This window comes from Acanthaster planci, linkage group LG01 (assembly GCF_054643075.1).
Source record: "Acanthaster planci isolate LZ-2023a linkage group LG01, COTS_SCS, whole genome shotgun sequence".
NCBI classification, from domain to species: domain Eukaryota; kingdom Metazoa; phylum Echinodermata; class Asteroidea; order Valvatida; family Acanthasteridae; genus Acanthaster; species Acanthaster planci.
Window position 1 is genome coordinate 29,537,952 of NC_141777.1, and position 23,416 is coordinate 29,561,367.

General features: G+C 40.9%; 1 protein-coding gene across 3 annotated transcripts in view; it reads right to left on the reverse strand.

Annotated features, from left to right (window-relative positions):
- LOC110983191 (uncharacterized) overlaps nucleotides 1-23,416 on the reverse strand; it is a 36,622-nt gene that overhangs the window by 7,120 nt on the left and 6,086 nt on the right. For all 3 annotated transcript variants that reach the window (XM_022242248.2, XM_022242245.2, XM_022242244.2), the window contains exons 2-27: nucleotides 19,687-20,709; nucleotides 15,825-15,970; nucleotides 14,838-14,939; nucleotides 14,367-14,492; nucleotides 14,056-14,128; nucleotides 13,459-13,569; nucleotides 13,122-13,264; nucleotides 12,736-12,802; nucleotides 12,297-12,418; nucleotides 11,332-11,482; nucleotides 10,733-10,870; nucleotides 10,227-10,330; nucleotides 9,774-9,864; nucleotides 8,738-8,929; nucleotides 8,192-8,271; nucleotides 7,653-7,763; nucleotides 6,172-6,235; nucleotides 5,444-5,520; nucleotides 4,987-5,083; nucleotides 3,951-4,010; nucleotides 3,473-3,547; nucleotides 2,852-2,956; nucleotides 2,436-2,621; nucleotides 1,924-2,127; nucleotides 972-1,124; nucleotides 268-333 (exon numbers count right to left, since the gene is read on the reverse strand). In XM_022242248.2, coding sequence (XP_022097940.2) covers nucleotides 268-333; nucleotides 972-1,124; nucleotides 1,924-2,127; nucleotides 2,436-2,621; nucleotides 2,852-2,956; nucleotides 3,473-3,547; nucleotides 3,951-4,010; nucleotides 4,987-5,083; nucleotides 5,444-5,520; nucleotides 6,172-6,235; nucleotides 7,653-7,763; nucleotides 8,192-8,271; nucleotides 8,738-8,929; nucleotides 9,774-9,864; nucleotides 10,227-10,330; nucleotides 10,733-10,870; nucleotides 11,332-11,482; nucleotides 12,297-12,418; nucleotides 12,736-12,802; nucleotides 13,122-13,264; nucleotides 13,459-13,569; nucleotides 14,056-14,128; nucleotides 14,367-14,492; nucleotides 14,838-14,939; nucleotides 15,825-15,970; nucleotides 19,687-20,409 — 3,567 coding nt within the window. In that variant the 5' untranslated portion in view covers nucleotides 20,410-20,709. The remainder of the gene's footprint in view (nucleotides 1-267; nucleotides 334-971; nucleotides 1,125-1,923; nucleotides 2,128-2,435; nucleotides 2,622-2,851; nucleotides 2,957-3,472; nucleotides 3,548-3,950; nucleotides 4,011-4,986; nucleotides 5,084-5,443; nucleotides 5,521-6,171; nucleotides 6,236-7,652; nucleotides 7,764-8,191; nucleotides 8,272-8,737; nucleotides 8,930-9,773; nucleotides 9,865-10,226; nucleotides 10,331-10,732; nucleotides 10,871-11,331; nucleotides 11,483-12,296; nucleotides 12,419-12,735; nucleotides 12,803-13,121; nucleotides 13,265-13,458; nucleotides 13,570-14,055; nucleotides 14,129-14,366; nucleotides 14,493-14,837; nucleotides 14,940-15,824; nucleotides 15,971-19,686; nucleotides 20,710-23,416) is intronic.

Here is a 23,416-nt window from a genome sequence, read left to right on the forward strand (position 1 = left end):
CAGCCATTAGAAGTCAGACAAAAGTGAGCTGAAAATCGACATCTTTAAAACAGTGCTCTTAAGCGGTCCATTCATTATCTCTAACCTTGCATTATAATTCAAAATGCTCAGAGATGACAAATGTTTTTGGATTTGTTCAATTTATTAATCACTCCATTCAAATTGACTCTGGCTTGTGGCACAGAGAGGAGGCAGATTCTGATGTTATCTGGTGCGTTGGCATGGCTACAAGTCGTCTCAGTTGATTTCTAGTCTTGGCCATCTTACCGTGAGTGAACCTGTCAAGGAGCCTCTTCCTGATTGGCCCTTCAGAATCTTGTTGAGTGCTTTCAGCTGGTGGCAAAAGAAACAGCCAATCAAGCGTCACTACTCACACGAAGCATCAATAATGTTCTGTGTGTCCAGTACTCTATGACTAAGGGGAAGCATAAAGCAATGTACTGCACCATACTGTCACAAACAAAACACCTGTGGTATCAACTATGGTTTCTGAGTTACTAAAACCTACATCTGCACAACATGTTCAACACAAGTATGCAAAAGAGATGGCTTTTAAAAGCAGCCAAAGAAATCAAACAGAACAGTAGTTATATTTCAAGAGCCTCCACATTTGGTGTGAATTCCAGTTGTCATAGCGATCCTCCTACTTCTGGCCTCCAAACCTTTCTATCCTTTCACTGTCTTAGAGTTGCAATACAGCACTGTATCAAAACATCCTGCCGAAGGTTCTGAGCTCCCCCCTCGGAATACTACAAGAACACATCAAAACCATGAGGAAGGTTGACTTGAACTAACAACTGCCTGCAAAGGGTTACCACAATATTCCTCCCCCTGGTCTTACCAAAATCTAGCTTTGAAAATGCAGACCTAACCCGCACTCCAGATTGCACCCATGGATACGTATACAATACACACCAGCCAGTGATGTTCACAAGGCAACAGGAGGAACTTGTTCAACTCGCATGGCTCACCTCTTCAGGATTCATGACGGTGATATCACCCAGGATCTCCTTCCGCCAGCTGCCTGTGTTGCGGACCTTCAGTCGTGGCTTATGCTTTGCTGCAGTGGCCAGGGATGCAATCTGGCTCAAGCCCACTGGATGTAGGTGATCCCTCTGTGAGTCCTACGCATGACATTGGACAGCCGTCAAGAATTTGTACCCCTGACCTCACACATGTATCTAAAAGCTGACTATGTTTAAACAGGGCTTAGTTAGAGGGAAGTGTGTCCAGCATATTTCCACTGACTGCTATCCACAGATGGTATCATGGGTGTCAGATGAAGGGCAAGTGCGTAACCCTGGAAACACTGAATCACACCATATCTGGGACTTGACATCTGGGCCATAAACTTCACATCATACAGGTGTACACTGTGCACTTGCATTTATCAACATGCACAACGTAACTAAGCCCTCAAAATGTTGTGCCTCTCCCCCCTTTCCGAAAGTCTTTGATCCACCTCTGATTTAACAACCTCCATTGTTTCTTTGATGACATTTCTGACCATTACATCAACCCTGCTCTGATATTCCTCCACACTTGTGATATTTTGATTAGGGGAGAGAGCAGAATTAACAGTGTTGTAGTTAAGTACTTTTTTCCGAGTACCAAGTACTGCCGAGTACTTTGACTGCCGAGTACAAAGACAGGGCGAGTACTTTGCCAGCCGAGTACAAGTACTGGTTTCCGAGTACAAGTACAAGTACTTCTAATTCCGAGTACGAGTACGAGTACTTCTAATTAAATATGCGGTAAACGGAGGTCTACCTCGGCCTTTGCAAGGTTTAAAAAGGTGTTTTGGGATACCTCAAGGTAAAACCTTGATACTACCTGTTTAATTTTGCATTCTCCCATTACTTGTAACCCATTAGAGTATGGAGTAAGTTTAAATTTGAGTTGAACTGAACAACCCTTGCTTACATTAGCACCAGGCAGGGTACTGTTGGCACTATCCAGTGATCCCATAGTGTCTTGATTCCAAGCTGGCTTAGGATTATCAGCAGCTTGGTCAGCCTTTTCCTGGTCTTGGAAGTGAACCACGTTGTTTCGTTTGACCTCCTTGACATGCGAGGCTGGGAACCAACCCTTCTTGTCTTTGATCTGGCCCTCCCACCAGTCATCTTGCTGCAAGGCAATCAGTCAATCAAATTGACGGTGCGTCAGTGTCTGTATTGCTCATGCTTTTGAAAAATATCAGAAGTCCTTTGCAGGCAAAGGGAAAGACAAGAAAGTACTTCAGCTCCAGCCTTTCACCACAATGCTCATTGTCAATGACAGATAATCACAGTGGTCCACACTACTCTAGTCTACAGCAGACAATGTACAGAGCCATTCAGGTGCCTAAGTAGGTGTTTGTTACCACCAATATTTTGTTCAAACAGCCTCCTTCATGCACTATGAGACTGGAGAGGGGTTCAATATCTCTACCGTACCTTTTTCAATATGGTGACCTCGTCTCCAACATTCAGATCCAGCTCTTGATCCTTGCTGCCCTTGTAAGCTGTCACCACGACGATCTTTGTCCTAGATACCTTCTTCTTCTTCTTGTCCATCATCTTCTTCTTCAGCTGCCTCCGTTTGCGCTCTTGGGGAGTCAGACCAGAGTAATCTTCCACCTCCTTCCCAAATAATCAAAACAAAAGAACAAACACCCCGTTGGTACTCTGAGTCTTCTTTCTGAATGTTAGTTAATCAAGTATGGGGTCGAAGGTCAATACTAGGGATCGGAGCTCAACTAAGAGTGGTTTCTCATGTCAGAGAACAAGTATGCTTCTCTTTAGCACTTCAATGAAACATTATTACATATTTGAAAGACTGAATGGGCAATCTCCCCAATGCACATTCTCACCTCCTCCAGTTCCTCATCCTCTTGTGGTTCTGGTGTCTTGAGGCTGGACTGACTAGAAGTCTGGTAGGGCATAGGACTGAAAGATCCACTCATGCCAACCACGCTCTAAGGCCACATGAAAGAAGAACCTCATTTGTACGATATATGTATGAAGTGTAATCAAAATTAATATTTCATTACCTGGTCATGAATATGGTAGAATGTGGCAAAATAAGGCTGATGGTATCATCTAGACTTCAGGGTACCATTATACAGTTTTTGAGTGACTTTGTCATACATACACATGCACCATTGATTACAAGCTCCCATTGTCTGAAACTTCAAATCGGGCGTTAACTTCTGGTTCTGTGGTTCCATGTAACTCGGTGTACAATGGATGTGGTTTAAACTGAAGTGACATCACACTTACAATCAGAATAGCTTGACAAGGTCACTAGGACAAGAATACATTTACAAATTACACATATTCACGTGTAATTAAATACAACTTAAGTTGCAAAAAATGCAGACTTTTGATGAACGAACAAAAATTTGCATGAGGATACTGCATGGACTTCAGGGTGCTAGATCAAGATGGCTGCTGCTTATAAAGGTCAGTGATTAGCATCAAAAGTGACTCACCACTCTGCTTGGTCTCCTCAACCTCGGACTGCCATTCTGATTGGTTCGTTCAGTTTTGTCCTTGCCTTGCTCTGCCTAAATTGAGAATTAAACAAAGAAAATGCTGTCAGAAGCAACTGACGAACATCCGCATTCGGGATATTTCAATCAATATTTATTTGCACTGAGCATATATCTCTACACAAATGCCAGTAAACTCTTGGTTTGTTAACCTTGAATGTTGCGTGCTCATCCAGTAATCAATCTGTCACTTCACTGTCAAAAGCCTTTCATGTGTAGGGTTTGACACCAGGGATATTGAAGCGGTCCAATTTTTGCACATCAAGCTGCTCTTCCTTGAATCTTACAATTCATACTGCTTGACATTCAGTCCAAAACGTCAACTTAAAAAGAATTTGACCATACCAACTCTGCACTAATTGTTTAAACTCTGAGACAATTATATTCAACATAAAACAACATTTCATGTAGCACTAACCCTTGAACTCTCAAAGAGATTATTCAGGAATGTCTTGGCTGACGTCGCAAAGTTGGCATCCTGTACAGAGAACAATGAAATAGATGGGATTTCAAGCTATTCATGGTGACAGACAACTAAGGTGGAAAGCTTGCGGTAGCACCATGCAAGAATACGATCTCTTTGTGAGTCTGTATCGTTCTGAAAAGAACCGTGAGGAAACTCAACGTTTTGGACAATATGCTCTGTCCGTTGTCACTTACATCAGTGAAGCAGGGTAAATATTATATATAATATCCCCAACGCAAAAAATACATCTTGAAAACAGGGTAAATATGGGATTCCTCACAGGTTAGGATGTAGTAAGGAAATGTGGGCTCACAGTTAAAGTACCGGACTCACGATCAGGGTTTGAATCAAGCTGCTAGGCAGAGGTTGAGGCCTTGGATTGGGCCCTACTTGTCCCCCTCTGGCCAGGGGCATAAATGGGTTCTGGCTTTAGCTTGGGGGCAAGCTGTGATAGACAGGCACCCCATCCAGGAGGGAATACAAATAGTCTCAGTAATGTTTATGCCAAGGAAACTAAAGATGAACATTGACCTAATGAACAGTAGTGCCTGGGGAAAGGCTTGCTGTTACAGGTCACCATGAACAGATGTGTGAAACTGTTTTCAAGACACTACATCATGGGTGTTAACATGTTTCAAATAGGGTCATCCAGCGACTGCAGTGTACTAAAGTGCAACCTCGTTCACTTGGGTATTATCTTGCTGTGTCATGTAGGTTCTGGCACCATGCCCTTCACAAACTTTGAAGGAACGTGCACGCATCCCATGGAGTGGAGGTTGACTAAAGTGACCTTATGAGGTCAGTGCCTACAAATGCATTACGAAGCAAACCAGTACAATGAGAGTGCATTTTTAAGGGAATTGTGACTTCTTTTTAAGCATGAATGATAGGCATATTACTCTGAATAAGAAAGACAAGGGATTTTGTAATATCTAGTAAAAGGCAAGCTTGAGATCTGAGGGCCTCTCTACACATTGTGCACCCCTACCTCTGGTTCAGCTGGCTTGTCAGTGTCTTGGGCAGCAGCTAGCTCTTTCTCTGTGCCCAGTTTGTTGAAGGCTTCAATCGCAATGGCCACAAACAGGCTAAGAAGTGGACCAATGCAACATTCATCAACAGTGTCCTTTTGACTGTAGAAACGTAAACTTAGGTCTGACTTTTTTCAAACAATGCTTCAGCATCACAAATCCTGACAAACATTCGTGACTCCAAAATGCTAACACATGCACGTGCATATTAATTGATGAAGTCTACTTTGAGGTATTCAAGCAGCGGTTTCTTTGCTTATGCATCTTGTAGCACACGTGGACCAAGAAAAAAGTGACCACCATGCAATTAAATGCAGTTCACACAATATAACCTAGGTAACGACCCAAATCTACATCTCTGTGCACAAGAGCACATAAGGGTGATCCAAGTGTGATAATACGTCCAAGACAACTTACTTCATGACAATCAGATTGATAAAGATGAAGCCAAGAATGAAATACAAGCAGGCCCAGTCAGTGGTGGAGACCATAGCCTGTCAAAATAATGTCCGAAATGTCAAAACAATGGCTTGAATGCCAAAACAATGCCCCAAATGTCAAAACTATGTCCAAAAGGTCAAAACAATGGCCCAAATACCAAAAATATGCAAAAAATGTCAAAACAAAGTCTAAACAGATTATTGTAAAGGTAGGAATAATTAACACATCAAAGGTAAGTACAATGAAGCAAAAATCCATTTGCAATACTCAGTAGGAACATCATTAAAACCAAGTCTGGTTTCCACAACTACTCTTAAATATAGTGCCAACTGTTTTTTAGCAGGAGTCATTGCAAATCTAGCGAAAACAATACTCATTTTATTCAATCTGTAAACACTTATTAAAGCTGGATTTTTGTTGACAATTTCCTGAACTGTTCATCATCCTTTTGCAATGGAAAACCCTGACCCAAAATCCCTCTAAACCTGTTTTTCAGAGAGGGGGAAACCTTCTGAGGACCTTGCTTCGTCCACACAAGGTTCACACAATCCACACTGTGTGGACCTGTTTTGTTTTCAGGCCAAGACAAGGATGGCACGGTTGGCACTCAAAGCAATTATTCTAAGACAAATTGTGGGTGAACTAAAAAATCCATTCTAAAGATGAACAACTGGAACAGAAGACAATGCACTCCACACACTCACCGAGTTCATAATCTCATGCCAGTTACTGGTAGTGATAATCTGGAATACCATCAATAGGGAGCAACTGTTGTAAGAAAGATAAAAATCCAATCAATTAGAGCAGGTTAGCTTTAATGAGACATGTTGAATAAGATCTTTTCTATGTCACAAACTTGTGGCCTCTGTACATCCCTACTATCAGGGTCATTCCAGAAATTAGGAGTCCAAAAGTGTGACATTTTTGTGTCCCAGTTACATCTGACCTTTGTTATTTGACATGGAAATATCAACAAAATTGATTTCAAACAATTACTATTTGTTTGGCAGGTAATTTGCATTTCATCACTCTTGGAAATGAGAAAATGAATTACGAACTTACAAACTCGGAGAAAAATGGACCCCTAATTTCTGGAATTATCCATCATTAACGACTTGCTGCCGGGGAACCCCGATTCGAGCACCATGGGTTTACACAGAGAGCTGGGGTGATCGAAATAGGACAAAAGAGCTGGTCCATGTAACAAAAGACCGTACTCAGAACAAAAGACCTGCTGTTGGGAATTATCATTTTTTGGCTTGCATTTTTCGAAGGTAATCTGTCACTGTTTTTAAACAGTATACCACTGTTTTGGGCAGATTAGCACCGTGGACAAAAGTGCTTCAGGGCCCCATTGATGAGCAACACAGCACTGCTGCATGCTAATCCAGCCGCGTTTGAAAAGACACCACTCGCATTCACTGGGGACAAAGGAAATTACTCAACCCTTCACAATTCTAAGCTCTCTTTACAGGGCGGCAGACCTGGCTGGAATATTCAGGAGTCAATGAAGGTTGCCTATCAGCTTAGAGTAGCCACCAAACAGTCATTTGTGTGGGTGTAAACATCCATTAAATGAAATGCTGAATTTTTGAAGAATTTTTAAAACTGAAAATCTTGAAAATCTTGCATTTTTAAAAGCACCCGGCAGCATGTGGTTAAAGCCTCGCTTGTGTACAGGGACTTGTGTATGGGTCAAAATACATGATCCACCTATGCACATATGATGCATCAACAATGGCTATTTGAGAAAACTTAATGACTGGAACGAGCAGTACATGAGCATTCCTCTAGTAATTTAGGGACCTCTTAAGGATTTTATTTTACATTCATGCATGCTTTATTCCATTCATTTTTTCCTTTCTCCCTCGAGTAAACAAATTTTAAAATTACAAAAATGTCACCAATCCAACAATTTATTCCCCACATTTCACTCCCTCCACTGTTTTTCTGGCAGTAGTACTGTATTTCAACTGCAATAATTAGCCAAAATCTAACAAAATATCCAAGTCTTCATTTCAATTAATTTTCCACCCTGATCCATTCTGAACAGCAAAGGACTTGAATTTCAAAATGTCCGACACAATCTTATTTTTAAAGAGTGGCTACATATTTTCCTTCTGTGTCTTGCAGAAACTGCCAACGACTCATATCTCTCAGTCAATTGTTTATGCTTGATTCTTACCCGAGGGACTCAAAGCCTAGCAGACACTTGTAATCGTAATGCCCAGAATTGTAGTCATAATTGGGAGTCTGACTGTAGAACAGTTCATATCCAACAACGGAATACAAGAATCTGCAGGCAAATGCACAAAGAAACATCATCAGTCATGGCCCTACTTACAAGATAATTGATGGTAAATGATGCCAGTGAAAACATCACCAAGTTTATATGAACACAAACCCTGAAAATTGACTTACACACAATACTAAATACATGTACAAATTAATGTTTCATTGGACTGAATTTCAAACTTAATCGTACTTTGGAGAAACACGTACTACTTGGAACTGTTCAAACTTTAATACATTTTTTTCCTGACAACAAGCAAAGCTTTTGCTGTGAAATTCCTTTATGTGTGTATTTTACAGTTTTAGGATTATCTGCGCAGATAATAAATCAAAAAGCAGGTCTTGAAAAGTTTGTCACTTTTAAGGCTCTTTGCATTGTGATTTGTGCACAAGATGCCAACAATTCAAGACAAACATGCATCGGTCACTTACAAGATAACAAACACCAGGATGATCAGGTCAAACATGACTGGGAATATTTTGGTGAAGAACACCACCACGGCTCTCTTTGTCTGCAAGGGGACAACACAAACATTTGTTAATGGAACTGACACCATCAGTTCATGCTACACGTTTTATGAGCAAAGGTATTACATGACAAGTACAAGTAAGTGAAGCAATGGATGGGGAACTGTACGTCTTCAAGCAAGTGTTCTACGAAAAATCCAACATCAGTGTCGAGCTAAGGACAAAACATCAAAGATGTTTGCAAGTTTAATTCAGGCACTGTGAAGTTCACCTGAAAAGCTGTATGCTCTTACAAATGTCAATTGGTACACATCGATGCAAGAAACTTTATGAATAAGTGTAATGGGTCTAAAAACATTCTTGGAATGCTGTGTTTGAAATTGGCTTCAAGGGCTACAATTACGTCTCTTGGTGGCGTGTTGCTATATTTTTCAATGAGTGAAGAGCTAGACCTAGTCAACAGATTCGGATGCAGTCTTAGCCGATGTAAGAAATGCTGCCTTCACGTACCTGGGCTGAGTTCAAACCCACTCTGCAGGCCACCGCCAAACCCCCAATCACATCTAAGACCTGCTTGTGCTCGGTTGAGAAGTACCACAGGATGTTGTTGATGAGCGCAATGAGAATGAGGACAATGTCCAGCACCTCAATCACTTCCTTGAGTATCCTCCAATTGCTGAAGACACGCAGACATGCCTCAACCTAGTCCAAGCAAAGATACTTAAAGTGTTGGTTTTACTTGTCAAATTTAGTGCTGCCGGAGGCCAAACTGGAGCACTGTGCTCCCTTACAAAGGAAACATTGGACAGAACTGTGAAAGATGCATGGCACACTGCTGAAATCTGCAAATTACAACTGCAGCAAGTTTTGCCATAAAAAGAATAGAGATCAGATGTACTTTCATTTTTTGAGGTGGTCCATTATTGTCATCTTTTTCTCACAAGGTTATGAGACTCTCTCTCCTCTGATCCCTTTCAAAAAGTATTGAAAGATAATGATGATGGCCAACTGTCATGTTTTAGTTTTAATGACGCTTTCAGCAACTCAGGCTATTTGCGCCAATAACTGTACGTCTATTCATACACTTCATTAATCAGCAACACATTACGGAGTTAGGAAGAAGGTCCAGTTTTAGAGGCAGGAGGAAACCGGAGTACCCGGAGAAAACCTGCGAGAGCGAGTATGGACTGGAAACCAAGTGCACTTAAAGCCTGGGCCAAGCCGGGACTCGAACCCGGGCCTCATTGGTGCAAAGCGAGGAATCTTCTTGTGGTACACACTTGCATTGCAAATGTATTATATTTTCACACCACAACTTCAAATGTGTGCCGTATGTATGAGAGACAGATTATTTCAACAGAGGGTAAAGGGACATGGGAAAGGGGATGGTGGACACAACTTTTGTCCAATAACGAGAACAGGATTTTTAACCTTTTAGGTGGGAACCTCCTTAAAATCTTTCTGTGATCCAATAACAGGGGCTCTGTCCTTGCAAAAATCACTGTGAAAACCATATTACGTTGACTGACTGCAAATGATAACTCACCACAAACAGACCAATGATGACTGATTTTCCGATGTTGATGCCCAATCTGGCAGTTTCTGACATTCCTCGCCATTCCAGACAGAACAGAATGCTGTAATCAGAACAATCAACTTCAAATTCTATCAAAATGTTTTTCCTGAGGAACTTTTGTTTTGGATGCAAAGGGAGGGAATACAGCATGTGGGTTAAGCTAGGTTTCTCCCTGTCTTTTGCCTTCTTTTCAACACATTATCGGTAGAAACAAGGGGGATTGAGAATGCCAAATCTGCTAGGAAGAATGCACAAGGGGGTAACACTGGAACAAACTGGTCCATAAACTTAACTGCTTCTGTTTCTGTCTTCCCCTCATCATCTTTGGAAAGATTTGTAACCTGCAATAAACACCAATGTTCCATTGATGTTTTTGACGCAGGTGTAAGGTGTAATTATACTCAGGTATAAATGCTTTCTTACCAATGTGCCACGATGAAAACCATGACGGCTCGAGCAAACCAATCTGAGAAGATGAGTTTCTTGACAACTCGTTTCAGGTTGTTGAACCACTTTGGGTTTGTGCTCTATAAGGGTAAGTACAAAGTCTCAAACAGACCTGAGCTACATACATACAACCATTAAAAGCAAGGTTGACGTAGAATTAAATTAATACACACTTTGCCCAAACTATCGAGAGACACTTGCACCATCTGGTGGCTCAGAATAATGAAGTCACAAACATCTAGCCTACAGCGTCTAAGGATAAATGAGCAAATCAAAGTGGTAAACATTTCTGTGAAACCAGAGATAGACAAACAGTTATCCGCCAGACCTTTCCAAACATCCTTTCCACCCCAAATCAAATAAATGAATGCTATCTGCTCTTTTCAAATGAACATGCATGTGCACAGGGTATGTTCACCCACAAAGACTGGTGCTAGGCAACAATACTCTCAGTCTCACTGAGCCCATAACTGATCACCTACCATGTCCTGTATCTCGTCCATCTCAAACTCAAAGCAGAGTGCCTCATTGAGTCGGATGGTCCACTCCAAGGAATCGACTACTTCATCTTGGTTGCTGTCTAGATAGGAGATCAGCTGCATGTTCATCTCATCCGTGTTCTAATAAAAATAAAAGGTAACAAAACACACAAAATTGCTTTCATCTTGTGAACAGAAATACTAAATCAAAGCCCAATGTTTGGAATTGTGATAAGTGCTAGCCAGGTGATACTTTACCAAAATTCTCCCCAATATGTCAATGTGACTTTGTTAAGGCTTTGTTTCCAATACACTGTTGTTTCAAAGAGTGCTTTGCAAAAAGCCCAGTCTGTTTTTTCCTTCTGTTTTCAAAATCGAGGAACAAAATTGACATATAGTGTAATTCAAAATCTGATGCACAATATTTGATAAAAGACATTGGAATGCCACGTGGAAGTTAAAAACCGCACTTCAAATGTTGTCATAAGGGTCAATTGCTACTACATCTGCCTTCGCTATAGCTGCTTCTCTTTGATGATGGTTAAGGAACAAATTCTCAAAGAAGCAAGTGTTGCTACAGAATCGCATTCAGTGATACATACCTGAGGCTTGAGAATCTTGAAGAGCTTGATGAACTTCTCATCATAAACGGGCAAACTTCCCTTGCCTAATGGGTCCAGCAGGTTCCAAGCCTTGGCCAGCTCAGCACGTTCCCTAGCTCGCTCCATTTTCACGTGTTTCTTGGCAAACTCCCTGGTATGAGAGAGAGCATTCCACAGAAAGAGACACATCTAGTATTTCCGGATGCAGTAATCTAATCTTTGATGCATACATTTCTACTCTATATGGCATTTACAAATGAATGTTGCAAAACAATTTGAACACAGGCTGCTACCAATTATTTAATGATCACTAACTTGGTTGTCATTAAGATCGGGGTAAACCTACTGTAGAGTTCACGTACGCAGGAATTTTGCACAAAGTAAGCACAGAATCCTTGGATAACAGATTTATCAATGACCACAAGCCAAATTACAGTAAAATAGACTAATGGTTGGTGTAGAGTCTCCTGCTGAAGTTAGCCAAGCAGTACAGTAAGCAGAGCCTTAGTACAGTAAGCAGAGCCTTAGTACAGTAAGCAGAGCCTTAGTACAGTAAGCAGAGCCTTAGTACAGTAAGCAGAGCCTTAGTACAGTAAGCAGAGCCTTAGTACAGTAAGCAGAGCCTTAGTACAGTAAGCAGAGCCTTAGTACAGTAAGCAGAGCCTTAGTACAGTAAGCAGAGCCTTAGTACAGTAAGCAGAGCCTTAGTACAGTAAGCAGAGCCTTAGTACAGTAAGCAGAGCCTTAGTACAGTAAGCAGAGCCTTAGTACAGTAAGCAGAGCCTTAGTACAGTAAGCAGAGCCTTAGTACAGTAAGCAGAGCCTTAGTACAGTAAGCAGAGCCTTGACATGGGGCCCAGGTCCATACATTTTCATTACCAGTTTTTATTCCTACTTCTTCGGGTAAAACATAAGTTTGCAAGGTTTTCTGTGTTCACAGACCACCTCTGAAGCCCAGGACTTACCAGTAGCTGTCCACAATGATGGCCAGCAGAATAGCTGTCAGGAAAAATACACCCACAAAGACGAAGATGCCAAAGTACAAGAAACTCCAACTGTTCTTGTTAAAAGCTGGAATCATGAACTCCTAAAGATGCAAAGAAAGCAAATCCAAAACCTTCCATAGTATGACCTACAAATGAGTTTATAACATACATCCATGTGTAATTCAATTTATGTCCCACTTGTATGCAAAGCAAACTGCAAACTAAACGTTATTACACAGTTTCTGAACAAATGACTCAGAGAGAACTCAGAGAGCACTCAGGTGACCGTATGACTTTTTCCTGACATCATCTGCTATTATACACTTACAAAAAGTCCAGACAAACATTTATATATTTTGCAGCATGTTTTACAATACAAATAACCCACTGGCTTCAAAGAAAGGACCAATCTACTCACTGGATAATTTTCTGTGGATAGCAGAACAAAGAGTCTCAAAGCTGTGATGCCAATGTTATCAAATGCACTGAAAATGGAACCACAGAAAGCATCAATTGTTATAGAAACTGGTTATGAAAGTGCACCTTATGGTTATCTTCTGTGAAACACCTACATTTAAACCTGCAGATTGGAAATGAAGGACTTGAGACCTTGAAAATCCTCCGTAACTTTAATGATGAGCTGGACCGAGAGAAAGTGAGTTTTTCTTGACTTAAACTGGGCTATGTAAGCCGGATTTAACTACTGTTTGTCAACCAATTTCAGTGCAATATCTTTGGCCTTTTGTCATGCTCGTGGTAGGTTGAAGGAAAGATCTCTTTTTCCATCTTTGCTAAAAGACTTACCCAGTGTAAATGTTGAAGGTGTCGTTATCACTGCAGTTGCTGGTATCTGTGACATTGCAGTTAATGCAGTGGTAAGACTCCGAGAAAAGATGCACCCCCATGGCAGAAAACATGATAATAAATATTAGGATGATGAAAAAAGTCTGCACGGGGAAAAGAGCAAACAAATAACACATGTTAAACCGTGGAAATCTGACAGATAAAAAATCTAATTGAAACTATATCTGCTACTCTGGCTACTGATAAAGACTTGTTACACAGTTTTGCGGAGGAGACTTTAATCTGAAGGTATGCTAATACCACTATCTGGGGTGGGTGAGGTTGAGGTAAAACTTACTTTGATAAGGTTGATCACAATGGAGAGGACGGTATCAAAGATGTGACCGACATTCTTCAATTTGCACATGATGATGACTGCCCGCAGACATCGGAAAGGTTGTAAAAGACGCTGTACAAAAATTAAATGAATAAAATTACGTACATGTACAATGCAACTCAGTTGAGATGTGTGTCCTGTTAGCAGGGACGTGAAGCATATTTAAAACCACTGCATTCAAATCAGCATAAATCTGCTGAGGAAGGCATTTTTTTTTTGGAAGAAAATCTTACAGTTGAAATATATTAGAAGGGCTAAAATGCTGCCTTAATTTTTACTCAGAATCATTATTATAAAGACAACAGTTTGTCACCTGCAAAGGCTATGGCAAAGGTGGAGGGAGGCACCGGTGAAATTCATTTTTATGATGTAACTCACAGCGTTAAGAATGAACGAATTTGCTAGACCCAACCAGATGCAACACATTTCTAGATTTTGGACAAGATGCTGACAAATTTGACATCTGATAATGCACAGATTCATTCACTGAATGATCTGCTGAGATCTTGTCTTGCAAATAAAGTTGCACACTACATAACTAACAATGGCCATACTTACAACTTGCACTATTTCTTGAATGACCAGCATTACAAAATCTACGCTGAACATGCATAAAAACACAAACTCCGTTCTGGAAGTAAAACAAAGGAAAGGAATAAGAGTAACGTGAAAGCTGCGTAAGAAATTTGACCACAAAAGAAAACAATGGTCGTAAATTTCTAAAAAGTGTTTTTAAAAACCAAAATCACTTGATAGTTTTTCTTTCAGTAAGGAAACGGTTGAGTACAAAGAAGTCTTATTTACACTATGATGTGTCACTGTGTCGGCATTGCCTCTTAGAGAACTTGTGATAATACGGCATCACTTACCTCATCCACTTGTTCTCGTCCAACGACCAAAACACTCGCCATGAGAGAAAGCCTATGTTCACCCAGACATCAATGGTATACACCAGCAAGGAGACCATTGTTAACACGAAGACTGCAGGAGATGTCCTGAAGGCAGACAGTGTTCTAGACAATCAGCTCTGCTTACTTGTTACTTGCACATACCAAATCTTTGGTGTTACAATTTTACAACTGTAATCTTTTCCCATGTAAACTGTTCCATTTACGGTTTACTACTTTCAAAAGTTGTTTGGAATGTCATTGTTCTTCGCTCTGGGGCCTAAAGTAACTCATACACACGTACATCTGTGTCAACTTACTTTAATTTTTGTAAATAGATGCATTACAGTACCATGCAACAGCAGAGTGTCTACGCACTACTGCAACAAACAAACCAAACTTTTTCAATGACGCTCTAGAATCAGAAGTGTCTGGGGGAATGTGGTCACTCACTGTTGTACTGCTGGCGGCTCAAGGAAAGCCATGATCATGTGCAGCACTGCTGCTAACAGCACGACGACAGTGAAAGACTTATTGTTGATCACCTTGAAGCATCTGAAGATGACATGAAAGAAAACAACCTTCCAATCAAACAGATTATTCCAACGAGTTTCATAATTTCAACTGAGCTACATTATGCTAAAATGAATTCAAAAACCTGGTTTAAATATTGTACATGTAGCTACAAGCCCCCAAACCTTTTTCTAAGTTCAGCTGATGTCCAGTTTATGTTTTCAATAAACATGTACTTTGGTAATGACAAAGGTAATTCAAATGAGAAGCAATCAATCCTTGCTATGTTTGAGGCCTAACCCTCGTTCACACCTGTTAAACTTCAATCATGACAATATGGAGGTCCATGTACAACAGCTGTTTACACACACTGCAACATGATCATACATGTACATGTAGGGTTAACCCTGGTCCGCATCAAGCTGTCTCTTTGCATCCCAGTGGATTCAACAAAAAGAAAAACTAAATTAATAATACTGGTTTTGTTCCATAGAGCAGAGTACAGGTAGAACATTAGCTATGTCACATTACACTGCCGCCTGTGTTGACTTGTAAATCCAACAATATGCAACAACTTCTGTCCACTATTGAATATGTTTAATCCTCACCAATGAGTGACAAGTCATCATAGCCACTTCTGAGTTACACGTAAATGCCTTTCAGAGAATCTTACACAACGCAAATCAATAGGAACCTTCCACAGTTTTCAAACATCAATGTAACGGCCATTTTCAACAGGATGCTACATGTATGTGAATTCTGAACCAAAATGAAGAACTCAGTTTGCTCTTTCCAATACAAACTAAACCAAAATGGCCTCAGAGATCATTTTGTGGGATCCCGGTGGAAGGAACAGGATCAAGTCATGTTTTATTGTACACATCAGGGTTAAAGGAAAGAGGAGGGAAGAAAGCATTTTGGACTTACAACTGTCCCTGTCTGGAAGTGAAGAAGGCTCTTGCTTTGCCCCATTTGCCCCGGCCATTGATGGCATCGTCAATGTGAGCTGCGGCCAACTTCAGCTCCCGGTGCTCGCCACAGAGATCGGAGAAAGTCCGGGTCAAGGCATCGTGCTGTCAACCACAAGAGTAAGGTGGTGGTTTAAAAAGCAGTAAACGATAGATTATGGCCCGGATTCGGTACTACTACTTGCGTCACACACACCGCATTTGAGTATTAGCAGAGGGATGCCAGAGTTACACAAAAAAGGATGCCAAAAACCCAAAGCAGGTTCAACCTACACATAAGACTCTCAAGACAATATTTTTATTCCAATTTCTGAAGAAGCAACAAAAAAGGAAAAAAGGTAAATTAGCTAGATCTATCCATCCACATGTACTCCATGGCTATATATATTTTTGGGGGGAGGGGAGGGGAGAACCAGCTCCCTTCAAGCCAGTAGTACAAACAACACTTAGACTGAGGCTTTCCAATAAGTGTTCCAAGTGCTTCTCTGCTCAAGAAAATGACGTGCAAAGCACACGTCTACTGTACTCACAAATTCTATTAAATTACCAGTATAACATGTCTAATACCTTAAAGTTCTAAATCCACCCTAAGCGATGATCAATCATCATGGGTACAGTCTGCCTGCACAGACTCTCAAAACAAACACTCAAACTCCCACCTTGTCAAACTTAATTAACTATCCATTAATCATTTGGAATACAAGGCTTGTGCTCATGTGCGGAGCAAGTTACTTTAAAAAATGCCTGTTATCAGTTGAAAAGAAAGTGGATTGGGCACTGCATACATACATGTACACTGTATACTTGTGTACAAGTACAGTACATGTATGTATTGTTTATGTACCACTGCATAAAAACAGTGACAATCTAAGCATAATACACTGAAAATCTGAACAAGCAGATTTCTTTCTGTGCCATCTATAATACATGTACACGTACTGTAGGTTCCTTTCCCTGGGCCTGAATCCTAATAATAGTCCCAAATCCTCCGATAATTTTCACAGGCCCTGGCAGTTCACCCTTAATTTTTCCAATGGAGCCGATTTTACTTGTTTTTAAAACATGTAACCCACATGAAATATTACCACCATTTCTTCAATTCAGCAGCTGCTAATGGCTTCATTTCTTAAAGCACTGCCATGAGTTACTAGGGTGCGTATCGTAAGTCCGACGCCTCATAGGTCTGACCCCTCAAAAGTCTGAATAATCAGACTTATGAGGCGTTGGAATAATTAGGAGTCGGATTTACGGGCAATATTTTTTTCAGCCTAATACATGTAGTTCCAATGCCTCATAGGTCTGACGCCTCATAAATCCGACGTCGGACCAACGAGGTGTCGGACTTAATGAGGCATCAGTGCAATTGACTGTGAAACATGGAGGAGTGCGGGCCCGCGCGACATGTCGCCTACGAGCAAGATTCAACTTTGTGCCCTACTCGTGCCCATGGTACTGACCCTGTTAGAAAAACTAAATCAAGTGGACTACCGGCACAGTTCGTACACTGGTCCAGTATTTTTTTTAATCCAAAATACATTGTACCACTACGTGTAAGAATGATGTACATGTACATGTATGATACTTCCTAAATATAAAAGGCATTTTTTTGACTGTAATACTTTTGAAATCTTAAAAATGTTTGTATGTGTCATAAATAGTACACCATACTTGCAGCACCGGGAACCAATCTTGTTCCTAGCGCCGTTTTCATACGCTCATAACGAGCGTCAAATCAAACGTCAGACTTTCGAGGTGTCAGATTTTTTTGAGGTGTTGGATCTATGCCATCGGCTGAAAAACTTGGAACTTTTAAATGCATTTGTCAGACTTATGAGACGTAGGACCTATGAGGCGTCGGACCTATGAGGCGTTGGTCTTATGAGGCGTCGGACCTATGAGGCGTTGGACTTATGGACATTCTCAAACGCTTTTTTTGGGACTTATGAGGCATCGGAATTATGAGCTGACCCCAGTTATTGGTTGCAAAACCTACATGTACATGTATCTGATTCCTTCTTCCTCACCAATCACCTGAAAATTATACATTGTACAAGTCTAGAACCGGTGATATCATGTGTACACGTAAACTGTACACATGCATACATGTACCATAGCTCCATGGGCAACACTGAAGCACCCTTCCACAATTAAAAAAGATGTCCTGGTTGGCATGTGTGGGTACTGATAAGAGTGCACTGTACATAGGAACCGGGCAAGCAAATATTGACCAAATGGTGTCTCCATGGTGCCAAGTTTATAAGTCTTTGCCTTATGTCACCAGTGAGGAACAGGTTAACAGTTGACAAGGACCTTAAGTTAAATTGACATGTTGGCTGCAATTACACATAGCTGGAATTTTATGCCGTTGTTGATTTAATAGTCTGTGATTCCCAGCAGTGCGTGCAAGACTCCAATAAATGCACGTCTCAGTATGGCCTACATGTACATCCATGGTCCAAGTCAGCAGTTTATAGCTTGTGAGGATTTATCCAAATGGCATTTTGGTTAAGGACTTCCCTCAACTTAATACAATCTTCCAAAGACACGAGGGTACACGTACCGGGGTCATTCCAGAAATTAGGGGTCCATTTTTTGTGTCCCTCTCACATCTGACATATGATTTCCAAAAGTGATGAATTTATGCAATTACCTGCCAAACAATAGTGATACCAGTAGTTTGAAATCAATGCCGGTGATATTTCCATGTCAAATAACAAAGGTCAGATGTAACAGGGACACAAAAATGTCACACTTTTGGACCCCTAATTTCTGGAATTACCCATGAATGATTTGCAGGAAATAAAGTACATTTTTTATGGTAACCAAACTTTACAAAAGGGCATTGAGTCCCAATAAAGTACATGTACCTGTAATTCTGACTAAGGTTTACTACATGTACATGTACCTCAATTGTGCCAAGCTCATTGAAATCACAAGGTTCATTTTGAATGATTGCTAGAGGTTACATGTACGGTGAACTTTTCAAAGCAGACAGCATGCGCTACTTTAGATCAGAATTCTGCTAGACTGATTGTGACTTTAGCAGGCTTTCAAACACTTTGGTGTGTAAAACAGAGTAGTCTGACCTACCAGTATGTTTGTATAGTCAAGACAAGCATTGAAAATATTTTATACTCATCATAAAAAAGTTTCTGAATCAAATTGGTTTGGTTTTGCCTCACTGCATATAAAAATGGAAAAGTTGAATAAAGGACTGTATTACTGTTTATCTTCTTGTGTACCCAGCGATACACATACAGGTAATGTACATGTACCACGTATGTACATCATCTTTGATCATGGAGAGGGGTGGAGAATGAAGGTATTACATTTATAACTGCTCCCTCACCAAACAAACCAACTGATGTAAACATGCATGTACATGCTCAATAAATTTAAAATCTTATGATTACTGATACGTTAAATATTTGGCTACAAGTTTTCAGGTATCTTGTATCTTTATGATCAATTGCTTCCTTTTCCTTCATGATTTGATTCTAATCAAACAACAGCTTTTTGCCTACTAGTCTTCATCAGCAATAATAAAGAAGCAAGAAGTTGGTCTGGAAAATTATGCTCATCTTCCAAGCCATGTGATCTACTTTTAGCTTTCAACTACACCCTTTGTGTTCATCCCAAATATTTTGCTTTAAAAAACAGGATGTCTATTAAGATTTTTGATTTCAGAAGAATTGGGCAACTTCTCATGAATCAAACAGGACAAATGTAACTGAAAATCAATATATTGATTGATTACTCAAGTAACCAAACGATACTTACGTGCCAACGCAATATCAAATATTATGAACTGACTGACTTACCCCATCAACAGCAGGCACAAGACAAAGAGCAGGTGTAAGAAGACCATACAGGCCAAAGTTCTCCTGAGCTGAGCGTTGTTTGAAAGTTCTCACTGTGGACTTTGGAGGCTCTGGTTTCTCTCCAAGTGCTGCCTTTTGCCTCTCAATGGAGTCAATATCGTCTATCAACCGTGTCTTGCCGTTTCTGGGGGGATTTTCAGCAGCAGCCTTCACTTGAATCACGGGGTCGGAGACCACAGGAGTCTTGCGATTCCTCCTCGGCTTCTTCTCACACAGCGGGGAGGTGCTGCGATTCAGCACAGGTGAGGGAGTGTGAATCAGAATCGGGGAGCTACTCCGTGGTGAAGTCGGTGTCAACCTCTCCTCCGGATCCCCAGGGGGTGTGTGAGCACTCCTGACAGGGGAACCCCTGCCTGCAAGACCGTAATCAGGGGAATCACATGCGGGTCTGACCAATCCACTTGCATTGGCAGAGCCCTGTCCGCCCTTGTGTGAATTTGCAAGGATCCCATTAAGAGGGCGCGGTGGGGTGCCTAGACAAGGCATGTCAAAGTGTGACGTTTTGAGCAGGCCCTTGTTTTCATACTCTGTGGACGAGTCCGGTGACTGCTCTTCAATCTCCCTCTCCATCTCCACAATGAGGTTCCTGTAAGCGGCAACATCCGAATCCTCCCCTTCCTCTTGCTCTTCCTCCAACCTGCCATGGGCTGCCTCCTCAGCCATACGGTCCTTGGGGAAAAGAACAGTGTATGCACCAGTCCCACTGCAGAAGGAATGGCTGAATATGAACGTCCCTGCAAATATTCACCAGCATGCAGGGTGCGAAGGTACACAAAGCTGCAATCCGGGGGAAACAGGCAACTTCATGACGTCTCGGTTTCTTTCACATGGTGTCAGGACTGTAGCTTGACATATCACTCCTGAAGCACATAGGTGATAGCCACTGCCATTCTTGCTTTACTTCCAATGTCAATAGTCCTTCGCACAGGTTCACAGATGAAATGTACAGATGTCGGGTTCAATCTGCAGAAAATGCAAATGAAGGCTATCAGACAAAATTCCTTAACTGCTGCTTTTAAACAACTTACATGTACACACAAGTGTGTAAAAGCCTTCAATCGTGGACTCCCTATTGTCCCTCTTTTGTTCATACTTTAACTTTTTCGGAAGACCTCCCATATGTTTTGTACACGTTTTCCAACCGTGGACTCTTCGGCAACCATGGACCCTATTGTCCCCTATTGTTATAGGTCCACCATTGAAGGCGTTTACACACTCAAGTACTTTCTGCAGCAGTTGGTATTTATCATATTAGCATCTCAGTAACAGAGTTCATTGCATGAAAGCACAAACAAGGCTAGAATGCCCATAAATACATGCAGGGGGAGCAGGTGTAGCATACATGTACATGTATTTAGTGTCTGTGTTTGTACCTGAAACTAGATTTAACCTGCCAATCTTTCATTTAGGGAGCGTCTCGTACTTTGTGACAGTTGAAACGTTCCCATTAGGAACAGTCACGTTCCACGTGGGAACACTGTGAGAACGGTCCGACGGGATCCATCAGAATATCCTTATACGGGTAGCTTCAATCACCTATGTACAAGTACAGTGTACTAATCTTAGCCCAATGTCCAAAAACAGTGTCTGCCATGACAAACAAGGGTAGGGCAATCAGTACTTATGATATGATGGAATACTAATGTGTGGAAACATTGCAATGATAAGCCCCTCTACCACACAAGCCTGACAATGAAGAATAAACTCGCAAGTACAGACGTTAACATTAATTAAAACAATAAAATTAGCGGTGTCCAGAAATACTCTGAATTGCATGGTAAGTTACGCATACATGTATACGTCATGGTGAGTATGGCAAACAAGAAAAACGGGACAAAAGTTAACCTTCTGGAGGAGTAAATCACAAAATGCTGCGCTCCAGCTGCCATGCCTCAGATGCATGGTCTAGAAAACGAATGCCAGAAATCGTTCTTCCCGACTGTGAATGTAACAGCGGGACCGTTCCACTGGGAACACATGTTCCCAAAAGAACGCTGCCAGGAACGAACGGTCTATGCACAAAGCGTTCCAGTGGAAACAGTCCAACGGAACAGAAACATGCCCGATCTTTGAGACACTCCCTCAGCTGTCTGTACACAGGACAACTGTACTTAAATCCCTAGAATCTTGAAGACAGGAAATTGCTACTCAGATTATTCCTGGATCTGTCAACTGCCTCCATCCAATCAATTTTTAAAAATGCACAAAAATGCAGTTCTTTGTGGCCTGCTGATAAAAGTTTGTCTGTCTTGAACTGTAGACCTACTCCAAACAAAAAATGAAAGGTTAATCATTCTTAAAACAAAACAAAAACAAACGAACAAACAAACAAAACCCTTAAAAAAATCAGCTAAATCTAAAATCCATTTCACTAGCACTGACTAGAAAGTGTTTACATTAAACACTTAATAGTGAAAAAATTGACAAGGTTTTCCCGTCCTTCATTACATATCTGACAGCCGTTCAAACATGCCGCATGTACATGTACATGCACCGTTATGTATCCTTTGCTGGTGGATAGCTGGTGTTTGCCATAATGGGGTACATGTATACTGTAAATGTAGTTCTCTGATGGCATAGATAGGGGCCACGGAGCCAATTTCTAATTAAAGTACATCAGGCAAGTGCTAGAGACGATACTGCAAACATCAACCCAATCAATATCATTTTCTGGCCATTCCGCCTTGTGCAAAGAGGGGTTGAATAAATATTGACTGAAATGGGAGAGTGACTGGTATTGATTGGCTTTGAGATTCTCTTGCATTCCTCAGAATGGAAACTGGATTCTTTCAGGGTGTTCAATGCTTTGGTCCGTCAGTGGCCTGCTGCTTTTGTGCACAACCACCAGGATCAGACTTAAGGAGAGTGCCACACAATAGACTGGTTTAGATAAAAACATCAACCACGTACATGTACCATCAGCAGTCAGATCTGTGCACTTCTGTAGAGGAAAGAAACTAAATGTTTTAACTTTTCAAGAGAGCAAAAGATGGCTTTTGTTACCTTTTCCAAGATTAAGAGATGAATTTTTGTTACTCTAGATATTTTTTAAAAGATATTTTAGAATATGTATGTTTAACCTAAAAAAATGAGTTACATCCCAACACGGCAACACCCTTACAAATTATCACATGTACATGTAGGTATTCACAGGTAATACTAAAAAAAAAAAAGGTTCTGACCAAATCATTTTATGCTCATGCTGGCACTGACACATACATGTGTGTGCAGCTGTACTTTGTAGGGCTTACATTTATTTCTATGATGAAAGGGCACAATTCTGCACTCCCGTAATACCAGTTATCTACATGTACAATGTATGCGTAAACAGGTAACCAATGAACACAAGGAAAATATCCCATCTCTTTGTATTTTTCTTTTACACATGTTTGGAAATATTAGTGGTGAAGTTGACTCTCTCATGATCCCATGTGTATTGTCGGCAGCAGGTTACAGTGTCATGAACATTATGAAACCTTTAAGGTCACAATAACTACCCAGTACAAAAGTTCTCCCGTGTTTAGTACAGCTTAGTGCATTTTGGGGATACCACCTGTATATGCAATGTACATGTACATACATGTACAAGGCTCAATGAGCTTCACGAAATAGGGTGGCTGGACATTAAACATCAAGTAGAATTTCTCAAGGCAAGTCGTGTTTTAACATT